This window comes from Colletes gigas, unplaced genomic scaffold (genome assembly GCF_013123115.1).
Source record: "Colletes gigas isolate AHSC1104 unplaced genomic scaffold, ASM1312311v1 Colletes_gigas_Sc00013, whole genome shotgun sequence".
Classification (NCBI taxonomy): Eukaryota; Metazoa; Arthropoda; class Insecta; order Hymenoptera; family Colletidae; genus Colletes; species Colletes gigas.
This window is the reverse complement of record NW_025106642.1, coordinates 5872206-5887909: the sequence shown is the minus strand read 5'-3', so window position 1 is coordinate 5887909 and position 15704 is coordinate 5872206. Positions and strand designations below refer to the sequence as shown.

Sequence of the window (15704 nt, the reverse complement as noted above, 5' to 3'; positions counted from 1 at the left end):
TTGCATTTATCTAATATCAATGTTCCAATATCTATAAAAGTAAAGAATTACTGTAAAGGGTATTTTTGTTACTTATGTACATTTGATAAATTATCATTGATCTCATCAAATTTTTAAACTTATTACATATGTACATAAAAATTATTTTAATAATTGTGCACTACTTGCAGTGCTCACTTTTAGCAAAACATATGAAAACTTTTGCTTGAAATGATTCACGAGCAATGGTTTCCTATTTAACATAGTAACATATTTTCCATTATTTGTTAATGCAAATTTTAATTTTTTTCACTGCATACTTTCAAAAAAGAAAAAAAAAAAAAAAAATTACAAAACTAGAATAAGTTGGACAATTTCAAGCCGACTGTTATAAAATTTTTAGACATATTCTCACTTTTATAGACTTCAACCGAATGGATACATTTGTAACAGCAATATTTGTATTTTACTAGCATAATAATTCACATACTTTGTTATAAAAAAAAAAGTATAACGAACGAAGAAAAACTTAGAAAAAAAAAAGAAAGAAACTACACCCCGAAAGACTTATATCATATCTTATAATATGCAAGTTTTAATTAACTCTTTATCCTGTTATTATTCCCAAGTTGGATCTTTTAGTGTATTTATCAAGAAGCTAATCATTCCTAATGTAGTACACAATATGCACAATATATCTTAAAATTACTAATGAAAGGAATTACACGTATGTACAGTAAAAGTTTTCGGGCATATATCCAACTTTTACTCTATATTGTCTCGAAATAATAATTCATCAATAAAGGATCTACGTATAGTCGTTCGAGGACGTTCGGGCCTCTTGATGAGCTTGAAAACCATTGTCTTTTCTTACTGCTTACAGCTGTCAGGTACAATTGGCATTGGCTGACATTAAATATTCGCGTGTACGCAGTAAGAACAACCAATCGGTTACAAATAATCCATTTAAACTTCCGTGTAAAGACGTCTGCGTCTAATTTACTCATGTGCAATGCCAGAATGCATTATATGTGTCTGTAATGAATATTTTATACATGACTTGTAAAGTTATTATTTATATGTGTAAGTCGAGTTTTAATTGTATATAGTGTAAGACGCGCGTGGTAACGTATACTTGGTCGCAAAAGTATTCAAATAGTTACGATTAAAAACGTGAATTAAGCAAAGTGTATGAAATAAACTGTTACTAGCTGTGTGCTGGATCTCGAGATTTCGGGTTCGGTAAAAGTCGGACGGGATCGGATGGGATCGATCGAGATCTCGATACTCCCGTCTTGGGCGGGATTTCGAAAATTTTGAGATAATTATCGTTCAAAATATTATGAACACAATAAGACGTAAAAATTATATTAACAATATTTGCGAATGATGTGTCAACATGTATAGTCAATTCTGAAACATTTATTACAAACATGAACTATAAGATCTTTATGTTACATAAATAATTGCTGCGTTCCTTAAAATTTTGCTATCGTAATCCTTTGTATTTTATTAAAATTTCGCGATTGTAAGTGTTCGAATATTTTTGCGACCTGCTGTAAATACAAACGATCAAAGAAGGCACATAATTAAATTAGGTTTGTATATAAGGGCTCCAGTCGAATCGAATCGTGTACAGTCGGTAGTATAAGATTTGCAATATTTCTGCAAGTGAAATTATCAATTTGTATAAAGAGTTTGCTATTTGTATAAAAAAAAAAAGAAATTGCTTTGCATTTAAAAAAGAGAAACGACAGTATACATTTCATAGTAAATCGCTACAAACAAGACTGCAATATCTGTCCAATTTAATAATATACGTATTATATATGCACACACGAAGTAGTTCTCCGCGCTTCCACACGAATATAAATCGTATCTAATGAATCTTCGAGTATAAGAAAGATGAATTGCACATACTTACGTCTGTAATCTGATACCTATGAAATTTGTACCGTGTAAGTGCTAAGTATTATTCGACGATGTTACTGGCTCGATATACGTATATTTGTTACCACCTAATAACCGTATTTATTGAAGAAGCGAAAATGACTCAATGTTTGTCACAAACTTTGTTAAACGCGTACACGAATAAGATAGTACGACGTGACTCGACAGAGTAATTTTGTACATGGACCGTAACGAGTTAAGTTTGCGAATAGCAATATAAATTTGTACATGTGTATATACGTATATGAATACATATACATACAGAGTGTTCCGGCCACCTATGGGAAAAATTTTAACGGGAGATTCTAGAGGGCAAAATAAGACGAAAATCAAGAATACCAATTTGTTGATCGAGGCTTCGTTAAAATGTTATTAACGTTTAAAGTTCCGCCTGTGCGTACGCGCGATAGTGACTCTCTAACTTTAAACATTAATATCTTTTTAACGAAGCTTCAATCAACGAATTGGTATTCTTGATTTTCGTCTCATTTTGGTCTTTAGAATCTACCATTGAAATTTTTCCCAGAGGTGGCAGAACACACTGTATAGTTACCAAACAAACCATAGGTAAATTGCAAAATATTTGAAATATTGTCGTTAGCACTTCCAATAAATGACTCCGCTTTAATTACTGGGTCAATAAGAAAGTAGGGAGAGGGTGATATTAATCAAAAGATTACGTTTTAAGGGTTACAATGGTAGCCAGAAAAATAAGTTGATATATAAAAATAAGGCAACATGGCGCCTGGGCTTTTCTCCACTCCTCGAAAATAGATAGAAGGACTATGTTGGACGCAATCTTTTGATTAAGACTCCCATGCCCCATTCTCATTGTTCCAATAGCTAAAGTCGTGTCCAACAAATTATATGTGTCATCAATGTGCATGTTTAAAACATAAGGAATACACACATGAATAATGAGGGTATAAATACTAATTCTAACATGGTCCAAAGAGAAATATTTCAAACAACTGTTCCTGTTTGAAAGAGTCACTCACTCAATGTTAGTCCTCTCTCACATAACAAATGTACTGATTAACCAAGGTAACTTGTAAACATTGTTGCGGAAATTTTTTGTTTTGTATATGGGAAGGGGAGGGAGGGGGGAAGGGTAAGGCGATTGGGAATTATACAATAAAGGAGGAAATGGAGAGTATGCTCTAGCAATTAAAATGTTTTCTATCGACACACCGAATCAGAACTTGATGTAACTCACCGTATATGATTTCAACTTTACACATGACATTGTAACTTATACACATATTTTTTATATATATTTAATAAAAAGAATGAATAAATAATAATCGTGTGTAATTTGCGTTCGACGCATGCGTAAACGTTCGTAACCTTAAATAACATATAATATGTCAAACGCGAATCACTCGTTCCTCGTATGGGGCCCACAGCTGGGTGCACCATGACAAATTAAAATTAATCAACTTAAATATAACAAATTGAACAGAAATCCGATCGGAATGGTCGAGAAATACACGGGGATACATAAATGAATGTTGATAATTGTTTCTATTAAGTACGATACAGTAATTATAAAATAATTTAGTACTTCTCAGCGTTTCATTACACTTACCTAAGATTCCATCGCTTATAAAATATTCAAATTCAATATCGAACGATAATAAAATATCCACGTTTATTGCCACGCTACGTATAATCATATGCTACATAGAGATAGTTAAGAGTAACGGAAGTAGAAAGCCTGCGCGAGTAAAAAATTCGTTCTTGCTATTTATGCTACATTTACAGCGAATTTCAATTCAGTCGGCTGAACAGAGGAAAAGTAAGAGATCGTGCTTATACACATGTGATGGTCAACGAGAAAAACTTAATGTACGATTATTGGAAACAAGGTACTTCGATAATATCTTCGTTACTGGGTGTAACAATTTTTTTCGATAAGTACTTCTTTTTTTTCACGCGAGTTTCTTAACATTTAGTCGACGGGACGTGGAATCGTAGTTCGAAATCATAGACAGCAACAGGTTGATCGAATAAAGTGACGGGGATAGCAACTCCGATGGCCTTGAGTGGCCATTCAATTTTACGCCGACATATTCAACGCACAGTTTTCCATAAATTTTTAATCAATGATTTTAAAGTCAAAACTTATAAAATACAGCCATTGACCCGGTTTTTTTACTTTTGAACGTAATAAATATCCTGACATGAATTATGTTATTTGTATATGTATATATACTATTCGTGACTTGTTTGAAATTTCAATAAACGAACGTTCGATAATGCGAGAATTGCAATTTCGGTGAACGCGGTTTTATGAGTTCGCGCGGCCATTTTGAATGGCAACATTTTTCCACCCGTCGTCTAACTGTTAAACTATCACAAAACTGTGTATATATATATTTAATTTTCCATTTCATGTACATATATTTTTCATGAATGTTATAAATAAGATGACTAAATGTCACGGTCTCAGTGCTAAATGATGGATTGTTCTTATTCAAGATGTCGACAAATAGAACGGAACACCATCTTTTAAGTAGCCTGCCGTAGGATCGATCGCTAAGAGAAATTGATACGTTTAATTTGCTACGGAAATATGTTCGATCTATTTTCGCAGTGAGATATACTGGTATGTTCTAAATATACAGTGCCATGCGGTACCGTGAGTGCATAGGAGGATAAAAAAAATAGTTCAACAATAATGTCGTGAGTTTCAGCGATTCCGTTGCTGAAAGTAACGATAACTATGATATAAATTAAGTAAACGTACTGCGTGTGAAAAAATTTTAACGGAACGTTCGAAAACAGATGATGATATTTAGCGGTGTGCGAGTACACGAAATATTTCGGTTTCTGTTTGTTATTTAGATTGAGATTAGGTCGGGATTATGGTAGTTTTTCTAAACATATAAACATTTTTGTATCGTTTAGAATTCCCTGATTTATTTCTATCTTGTTACCTAAAACAAATATAATTAACAAAATTAATCTTACGGGGGATTTTTTTAATTCAGAACTACCCTAGTTCAAGGTTCAAATAATTTCTACGTTTTCAAAAAATGTTACACTTGATCAATTTTGTGGATTACTTAAAAATTTGCTAAATATAGTAATGTTTAATAAATATTAATAAATACATCTGTTACGCGTCTAGATTATTTGTAGCATGAATTGGTGAACAACCTGTACGAGTTTGCACGAGTATTCACGGCTTCCACGTAGCTGAAGTCGAAGCTGTGATGTATTTTCAAATAAAGTACACATGTTTCGACACCCCTACTTTAATACTTTTACGCTAAAAATGACAAAACGAATCAAAAAATAGGTGTATCGTCTCACTCGCAGAAAACGTTAAACTACAGGAAATTGGACTAGAACCATTCAATTTTCACCTGTGTATCATTTCCTTTTCCATTTGCAAACAAAAATGACAATGTCGTATACTGGCACATCGCTACTATTTATCACGAGTTCTACTTTTCGTACTAGTTTCGGGAAGTATTTTGCGCATGGACGTCTTCGGAGAGATTCGATTTTCTACTGAATTATCGCTACTCGAATTATATTCGGAGGAAAAAGCACAGTGAGCTCGTAGAAACAATTTCTGTATATTTTTTGTAACGAATTACGAAAGAGATATTTGATGGTTTCTCGTGTCATTTTACGTATCGTTGAATAAATGTGTTTCGAGAATCTCACTCCGCTCCTTCTATCCAAAATATAACAAACAGGATGAATCATCTAACTCTATCGCTTCAAATATTTGTTCTATTTTTAATATTTCAAAATAACGTTTTCAACAAGAGTTATTTGTTCAAAATTATTTAAAATATTTTTATTCTAGATAATGATACCAGGAGAGAAAACTTTTGAATCACTTAACGTATACAGGATGTCCCACTAATCATGGTACAACCAGGAAGGGGTAAAAAAAATAAGTCGAAAATGGGAAATAAAATTTTCAAGGCGATCAAGATTTTTAAGACTTTTTTTAAGAATCACTGTTTTGCGACACACAATAAGATTCGAAGCAATTCGAAACGATTCTAAAATCCAGCTACTGTACGATTCCTGGTCCGTCCATTACTCGTTATTTCTACTTAGTCTGATATCCAAGTGGTATACTTACGTTTAAAGTCGACTGTTTCAAAGACTATGTATATTAAATTTATTCCTCTCTCCGCTTATATCATGATCACTAGGACCTCCTATACGTTCCCAACGATAAAGTCGGATGGGTCATCCTCTAACGCAAAACTACGGTTAAGAACGATCAGCACTGGAAAGTGTGTGTACGGAGTATAAAAATGTGTATAAGCACCGGATTCTTTGTAAACGCTATATACCTACGGTTCTTGGTACTACAGCTATAAGATAAGTCTCCCGTATCAAAAAGAACAAAAAAATGTCTATGGGAACACTAGGTAACACTGTAACATGTCTTGCGCACGTCGGCAAGTATTACACTGAAATCGTCGTCCGGTTTCGACACGTGCTCCATGCTCTGAGATTGCTGCTGCGACTGTTGCTGTTGCTGCTGGTGCTGTTGCTGCTGTTGCTGCTGGGACGGGTGCTCGGAATACTTCGCGACGTCCATGCCCTGGTGGTACTGTTCCATCGTATGGCCGATACCGACGTTCGAGCAACGACCGTCTTTGCTCTGATCGTCGACGATGCACTGAGAGTTCGACATGTCCATCTGTGACTGCTGCGGGGCGTAATAACGCAGATCACTAGCGTAATTGTGATTGCTGTCGAGCATATTCTGCGACGACAGGCTACTGTGACCCACGCTGCTGGGGTGAGCGTACTTGAAATATTTCTCCAGCTGTAGCGTCTGTTGTTGCTCCTCCTCGGCGGTCATTCCTGGATCCATGTGACCCAATATAGGATGCTGCTGACCCGTACCGCCGGTCTCCGTCTGGTACTCCTGGTGGTGAGTCATTTGGTACCGATGCGACACACCTGCAACCAATTGGGCAAGGGGACTCGTAATTACGCGACTCCGAGGGCCATTTATTTTATTTTTGATTATTCCTTCATAAGTTCGAATAAGGAAAACATTTAATGGGAGATTCTAGAGGTCAAAATAAGACGAAAATCAAGAATAGTAATTTGTTAATTGAGGCTTCGTTTAAAAGTTATTAATATTTAAAGATCCGCCTGTAGAGCGGCTATCTGCGAACAGCTGCGCGCGCGAGATTTTAAATGTTAATAACTTTTTAACGAAGCCTCAATCAACAAATTAGTATTCTTGATTTTCGTCTTATTTTGGGCCCTAGAATCTGCCAACAGAAAGAAAAATTATTACCGTGTGTTTGGTGAGATACTGAAAATGAAAAATAATTCAATTTTATCGTTTCATCGAGTAGGTTGAAAGAGTCATATCGAACAGAGCTGTTTTATGTCTTAGAAATATTCTACTTGGTGAAAAGTTCAGATATTGAAACATAAGCGGGGAGGGTCGAGCGCGAGCAACGAGAGGAAAGAAAAACGAAATTGAAAAAGGTAAACAGGATTGCTCGAGGCGCATATCCTCCGGTCGCTGGAATCCGTCCAAGTGTAACATTCCAACGTAAGTAAAAATGAATGAAACATTACCGGAACAACCTTCGGCGGCTCCGCGAATCCCCATGGACTGCTGTCGATTGGCACACTGGACAGGATTATAGTTACCCTCGACGGAGGACTGCATCGAATAGTTGGCATTCTTCGAGGACTGAGTGCTCGTGTAGTGCTGCAACGATTGATCGTGCGGGGATGCGACTGGTGGATAAAAAGTGCCCGTGACAGAGCCAACGTTTTCGAATCCGGAGCGCAGTTTGTTACACGATACCATCATACCGTTCGCTATGCCCACCGCTGCTATGCTGGACGGCTGCCTTTCAAAATTTAAGTAGCTCACCTGAAAACACAATTTAACAAATTTTCATCTGGAACTGCAATCACATTGGAACGTTGCAAATTAACTCGAAGACGTCCTCTCTAACGACGAGGGGGCAAGGCCTTTGGGTTACCGATTTTGTTAAAACTTTGCACATTTGCAGATTTAGCTATCTGGTTTACATTATAGGTGCAGATTCTCAATAATTTTTTTATTACTATCTAGAAATCTAATTTTAATCTATCAAGTGTCAATTACCATCATGGGGCATGATAGCAAAGTATCCACAATAAGCGCTTCTTCTCAATGAAAATCCTTCTCAATAAAAAACGGTTTGCAACAAGGATAATTCCCCTATACTATTCGACATTTTACATGTGTATGGACTCAACAATAATAGCAATAAATGTGCAGTAGCTTTCAATAAACCCTCGGACAAATCCGAAAAATTTCAGTAAATTTGCTTATGCCTTATCGAGCAAACGATCGACGCGGAATGGGAAGCGCGAGGAGTAGAAAAGCAGTGTTCCTTCGTCCGAAGACAGAAATTACTCACCGATTTTTTATAAGTCAGAGTGTCCGTGTAAGCACCAGAATTCTGACACGACGATATGCTAGTACCACCAGCATGACCTGTGTGCAGCTGATTATCGCTCATAAAGGTATACCGTTTCGTTTGCTCGTTCATTTCGCCGTGCTGCTTCGACGTACCCTCCATCAGATCTCGTTCGGGATCTGGGTTTTGGTTGGATGGCAAATGCGTTCCGTCACCTGATCAAGATTAATCCCTCGGTAATTCCAGCGAAACATATTTCTCCGGCAACGTAAACACCGATAACGATCGAATCACTTTTACCAAATACATCGATCGAATCTCTGGACGGGCGTAAAAAGTCGTTCGTTAACGCATTGTTGATCGGACACTTGTCGACTGATCTTTTGCTACTGGCACATCGTTCATCTTAGCGTTCATTCGCGTGAAATAAATGAAGCATCAATACGATGATTGGATCAATATGACGGTAATCGTAGGATCAAGAAGGTGTCATTTGTTTAGATTTTATTTTAATAGATACGACGAAGTTTTGGGTCCAAAGACGATTCAAGAATACTTTAATAAGACATCTACCATGTGTGTAAATTACGTGGAAATAAAGATTGATTGATACTATAGGGAACTGCTGTTTTCGTGAGTTTTGAAACAAATGAAAAATAAAGAAACACTAAAGAGATAATAGTCGATCAACGATGCGTTAATACGTTCACGATGCAATCGCAAACACGATACGCGAATGGTGAATTTCTCCAAACGATTCTTTGGTCAGCTTAACAATTTCCAGAATGTTAATTATTGCGAGTACAAGGTCTCACCATCAGGCTCTGGACTAGCAACTGGAGATATGTCCGGTGTGTGAATGATAGGCGTATAAGGGCTACCGTACAGGGAATTGTTCTCCGATTTGTACTCCTGGATACTCTGCTGCTGCTGATGATGGTACAGGGACGAGATCGGGGAATGGCCGCCCCATGGGATTTGAGGAATGCCTTGGTAATTGTCCATCTTGGACCTTAAACGGACAAAACGACAATGACCTGTTTACCGTATCAAAGAAACAGAAAATACAGATTGGTGTAAATAGGGAGGCTCGTGAAATTGTTGAAACAAAGCTTTCTAGTAAACTTGATTCCTGATGAGATGAAAATTGTGTTCCTTTAATACAGTTTTCTCGCCCCCCATTGGAGAACCCTGTATCTGTATCTGCTAAGCAGACTCTTGGATTCTCTTTTGAGATTTGTTATAAATATCGTCGAGTATTTTGCGTGGAAAAAAAAGGTCAAGCTGGTCGTCTAAGGGTTAAGCTGTGTATCGCGTTGGTCGGATCCACGATCCGTGGCGTATTGCCTTGCGCCCCAGCGATTAATTCGCCGACCGTGGTCGGTTGATCTTGAAAAATCGACACGAACCGAGGAGAGAAGATATCGACTTACATGGAATGATGAATCGTCGCACCGGCGGGGTTGGACCTATTGCCGACGGTGTTGGTTGCGGACGGAGGTGAGGACGGTGCCCCCGGGGCCCGTTTCGCGTGTTTCCTGCGCCGTGGCCTGTACTTGTAGTTCGGATGTTCCTGCATGTGTATGACCCTCAGCCTCTCCGCTTCCTCGACGTATGGCCTTCTGTCCTGCGGGGTCAACCCTCGCCATTTCTTTCCTGAAATACACGCGGTCTGTCCGTTACCGTCCGTGCTGTTCGCTATTTTTTGAACCACCCGACGTTACACGGTTTTCGAGGGACAAAAATCCAGGCAACGGTTACGGTCGTAGCCGCTCAACTGCACACAGGGTGTCCCGCAACGACCGGAAACTACTTAGAAAATTGAGGGGCCATTCTACCTTACAGGCACGAAAAAAAGATATCTGTAATTTTTTTTTTTTGCGAATTAAAGAGCGATTGATTCCAGGTTTTGTGGATATATTTAGCTATATTTACGAATTTTTCCAACGCATAATATCTACCGATTACGCAGTTTTTGTTGACCAACGAACAACAGTTTTTACGTACACTGCGTGGATAATATTTTGTGAACAGGTTATCCGAAATCGAGAAAGATATTTTTAATATATATAAGTTTGGTTATATCATGAGCTAAGATATTTAAAAAAAAACGAAAATCTGCACAATGGTAGTTATTTTACGGAAAAGGTACTGGAATATTTTCATATATTATTCATATCATCTAAGAAGGATACTTTGAACGTTTGATCGTTCGTAACCATAAAGTTTTCGCCTTTAGTTGCAAAGATGCTTACCGTGGTTCCTGAATTCAGAAGCAGCGTGAAAAGTAATGCAAACTGTATTAATAACACGTTAAGAGCATAGAATAAAGAATTTATAAGTATATTATTTTGAGAAACTAATTGCATCCACCTAAATAATGCACGTATAGATAAGGCTAGTTGTAAATATGTATGTAATGCATGGAATAAATCAGTGGTTCGACACCCCAGTCGTCTTAAACTTTCGTTTGTACATTCGAAAAGAAAATGCTTCTCATATACAACACGTTTTATTATTCAACAATAAATACATCTTGGCAGGATCAATTGTTTTTTCGAAATATCGAGAAAAGCGAAAAAATCGTTTGAGTTCAAGCTCTGTACAAAAGGGGGCACACTGTACGATACGTGCACGGAAACGATCGTATTTTCTGATCAGTTTTCCGCGATTTCTGGCGACTGTGGCCGACGTATCGACGAAAGGTAGATTTCGCGAGCACGATTCACGGTTGACGATACTCTTAATTCATCGAGCGAGACTCGGGGCCCCTAATTGCCCGTCGGTGGTCGATGGAATCGGAAAAACGGCGAACGGGGGAGGAAGCGTAGATACGAATTACAGGAGGGGCTTGGCCGTGCCGGGAGACGAGACGGTGGAATCTGCCTTAGTTGCGTTCAATATACCCGGGATGGTAGGCCGGAATATCATTAAGCAGGGATAAGGGTTAATACGAACGTAAGATGTTCACGACAAGAACGAAAAACTTGAGCGAGGCGGATGTATACGGTGTGCCGCGTACATATGTACGCGGGATCGGCCCGTACATGCAAGGGGCCCCGTATAGGTACATAGGCGCATGGGGGCGTAGATATGGGTGCGCCCGTGCCTTCAACCAGCCACAAGGCACGAACCATTATTTCATATTTCATTTTGTATATTTCAACTCCGGAGGAGACGCTAACCCGAAGGACTTCGCCCGGAGGGGAGGACGGAAATAAGAGAAAACGAACGTCCCCGGCGAGAGAGAGGAAGGGGGGGGGAGGGAAGGTAAACGACAGAAAAAAAATACAGTCGGTCCTCTATCTCCCTGAAAGTCCATTTTTGTCGCCCCGAGTTCTCTTCCTCGCTGCTCCGTCTGTACGTTTTTTGCGGTGCGACTTCTCGTCGCTTCTTCAGAGGGTGGACGCTGTCGCGAGCACCCACGGAATCGAAATCGACTCCAAGGAGACCCCGTCGATCCTTTTCGCGTAAAGTTTTCGGCGGTGGGCGGAAATACTATAAAGGATCGTTCGAAATTCTTCATTTTGTTACGATATCGTTAAACGAGACTCCACAGTAGAAGAAATGGCAAAAATTAGAGTACAATAGTTATTATTAGACTGCGGATGTTTATTTTAATCCTCAAAAAACTACAGAATAAGAAATACATAAAGTAAGATACGAATTATTATATTTGGGGGTTGAGACAACCCTTTACAAAGCTTCCGTTTCATTGATTCTATTAATAAAAATGTGAATTTGCATAAAGATCCGCAGTCTAGTTATTATAAAATTGTTCAATCACAGCTTCTCAATGTTTGCTTAGATAACTTAAACGATAACGTTATTCTGTCGAGACTATCTTCGTTTTGTACAATTTGATTTCCTCTTTTTTCATTGCGATACCTCTATGATCGAATAAAGTTTAACAATGTTTTTTCCCGTACCAATGTCACGAGTTGTCACCAAAGACGCTTAAACGAGGATTAAGTGTTGTTACGTGACATTTATGGCCATGCACAATTATAATGCACAGCAGGCCTGAATAGGTTAAAGAACGAAGGCTCGCGAATTGAATCGATACTTTACTTTTATATTATTTAAAATTCATCTTGATTTTCCCACCAATAGAAAGCTAGAAAGTTGCCCGTTTGGAAACTTTTGCGCGGCACTGTATGTGCAATCTGTGACCTTTGATCGGTAAACACGCACAACTGCATTCAACTTGAAAAAGTTATGCAATCGTACGTACTATAATAAGAGACGAAGGTAAATACAGGTAAATTGTATGAAATTGAATCAACCTTATTTTCGATATTACGGTACCATAAATGTTTACGTCATTAATACGTACAAAATGGATGAGCTCAGAACTTAAACAAGTTCGTTGTTAAACAACAAACTCAGCTTTGGAAAAAATTCCATCGAGCAGATTTTTAAAAATTTATGGAACATTCTATTAAATGGATAGTTTTAAAATTAAGAGTTTTTATCTGTTGATATATAATTGTCATGATGAATTATCATCTTAAATGTGACTAGACAAATTAAATTTTGGTCAATTTTTCGGCGTTTTTGAACACCGTGGGTCGGTACCAGACTGCTCCGTTTGCTTCCGTGTGTTTCGTAGAAAGAGTGAAGTCATAAGGGGGGGACAAAATCGAAGAGAGGAAAGACGGGATTTAACCGCAGAGGAAGAAAGAAGAGACGGCGCCTGAAACTTTTTGGCTAACAATAAGTAAACTTAATTTAATATTCCTGGGCGCGCTCCACGGTGAGCTAGCCCCGGCAGTGATTCATCATCACACCCGCGCACTGCTTCCCACCATGACGTCCTCGTTAAGTATTCTAATGGTTGCCATGTATCTCTAATTTACTCTGCTCTCGGCCCTAGTCAGACGACTTCATTAATTTCAATGTTTCGGTGAAAACCAGCCCCGGAGGATAGATCGGGAATAAGTAGTCCTAGCTGGATTAGTTAGGTAGCCATTGTTTCGACCCGTCTTAACAGTAATCCTCGTCAGTGTAGACGAATGACTCGACCAAACGTTTGGTTCTGATACGTTTTTCTCGATTCTACCTGCAGGACCCGCGAAAGCGTTAAAAGTACGCGGAAACACGCTAATGATAACGTTTATATGCTTGTAAACGAGCAGAAACCCAGTTGTTTTACAGAGAAACAATAGAACTCAGCTAAACAACAAATGGTGTCACTTCTATTGAATTAGGAGCATCCTAATGCAGTAGTTTGTATGTATTACGGATGAAGAACGTTAATGAACAGACTGTTCTTCTCGACGATGTTTCTGAAGACATAACACGTTTGCTATCGTGATGATCACAGGTGACCGGCATGTAATACTTAAAACGAAAGATCCCTAATAATTTTAAGTAACGCTTCCGACATCAGGAATGCTTTAAAATAAGTGCATCGTTGAATATTTCTGTTCCTGACTCGAAATCTCGATACATGATTAAAAAAAGAAGTGATAAAAAATGACAGTCTAGACAGCAATAGCCCCTTAACGCTAGAAAGTAAATCGAGCTCGACCACCCGTCGCGGTGCATTCGTCAAGAAATAAAAAAACACCTTCCTCCTGTTTCCGCGCGAGCAAACAAGCACGCGACACGCAAATGTATGCAAAGCGCATGCGGGTTACAATACGTCGGTCAGCCTCCGTGCATACTCGGAAATCTCATTTGAACCGACGCTAATAGGCTGGCCTTATCCGCGCGGCCTAATCTGCCGGCGTTCGAGCGACACGTGAATTCTACGAAGCTCGATAAATTAACACCGGACCCGTCGAGAGAGATCGCGACAAATTACATCCCGTGATTCCGATATTGGCTCTGTCCCCCTCCCCACTACCCCGTTCGGCACCTTGGCGAGCGAATCGCGCGCGCCGAAACGTCTTTTTGCATTTGTCAAGCGCATGCGCGCGCGCCTCTCGGTAGCTGACATTTTCCACAAACCCGCCGCTCGTTCCGCGCGGCTAATTAACGATTCCGCGCGTGATTTACGCACGCTGGCTGTCTCTGGCTAATTCAACGAACCCGATCGCCGATTAAACGGGCCCCTTCGCGATACGCCAGGCCCCGAGCACCGCCGAGAACTCCGGGAATTTCGTTACGCTCGCGGATGTGCCGTCCCTGGAACGTGACATTTCCAGAATCGAGCGAGAAACTTCTCGCACGGCATTTAGAATACCATCGGGAATTAGTTAGCGCTGGATCCATCCTCTCCTCCCCCCTTCACCCTGCCGCCCCGTCTCGCCACGGGGCTTTAATTGCTCGCAGAATGCGCGGTAAATCTTCGCGCCGGTAGTACTTGAAATGCCTCCCGCGGTTTTCAACCCCCTCGCGAGACCCTACGGCCATCGTTTAAGAGAACAATTTACGCAACGTAACAATCCACTTTTCCCGTCCAGTAGTTCTCCTCTAAAAATTGTCGGTTTGTTCTTCATAATAAGAATCGCGATATTGACATACATTTTTTAATACGTATATTAGTATGCTACATGATTTAAAAAATTTCAGATCTTTGAACATTGAAATAAATTGTCAATTTTGTTGAGTTAACTAAATTATTCAACGTTCAAAGTAATTACACGCGTGTTGCCCGACTTTCTACTTTCTTCGTTGGTCCTTTCGAAAGGGCCCCCGGTAAAAATTCGACCACACGCGACGGAGTTCCGTTAAGTCCCGAACGGATACCGTGGCCGATAATTTGAATCGAACACGCGCCCGATCGGCGTTACGAAGCAGAAAATCCGCTCATTTACTCTCGATACGACTGCGGCTGCATAGTACATAATAGTTAATATAGGCAGCGGGCAGAATGAAGGGAACGCAGAGAGAACGGATAAGTCGGCGAGGAAGAGGTCGAAAGCGGGGCCCACGGATCGGTGGGACCGCATCGTGCACCCCGCCCAACCTGGGTCGCCCACTGTCACCATTAATAATACGTCTCCCGTCTCGTGATGTATCTCATCTCCGTTGGCGTCGTGTGTTGTGCCCCGTGTCCTGTCGTGTCGGTGTTTGCCCGTCGTTGTGAGGCCCCCGCACACACTCGCTGTCGCGCATGCGTACACCGACGCGTGAAACGCAGAACCACGTGCGCGCGCAACGAAACGCACATTCGTTTGGGAATCGACGCGTGCACGCGCGTCCGTTGTTCGCTTTTAGTTTTACTCTCCCCCGGAGTCTCTCTGTAATTTTCTGTCTATCCCGCTTCGTTCTCCGTCTGTTACGCTCTTTGTTTCTCTGCCTGTCTGTCTCTCGTTCTCTCCCGTCCCCTGCGATGATTTTGTCCTCCGTTGGGGCCCGCGCACGCGCGAACGATAACACATTTACGCGGTTACGCGCCGCAGTACT

The 15704-nt window shown here is 39.9% G+C and overlaps 1 protein-coding gene across 1 annotated transcript in view; it reads right to left on the bottom strand.

Annotated features, from left to right (window-relative positions):
• Window positions 1-12: 12 nt before the first annotated feature.
• Window positions 13-15704, bottom strand: part of LOC122399523 (putative transcription factor SOX-15) — a 71214-nt gene continuing 55522 nt past the window's right edge. Inside the window, exons 5-9 of the mRNA XM_043400261.1 lie at window positions 9782-10004; window positions 9164-9360; window positions 8349-8563; window positions 7510-7813; window positions 13-6873 (exon numbers count right to left, since the gene is read on the bottom strand). Of these exons, the coding sequence (XP_043256196.1) occupies window positions 6329-6873; window positions 7510-7813; window positions 8349-8563; window positions 9164-9360; window positions 9782-10004 (1484 nt within the window). The 3' untranslated portion in view covers window positions 13-6328. The remainder of the gene's footprint in view (window positions 6874-7509; window positions 7814-8348; window positions 8564-9163; window positions 9361-9781; window positions 10005-15704) is intronic.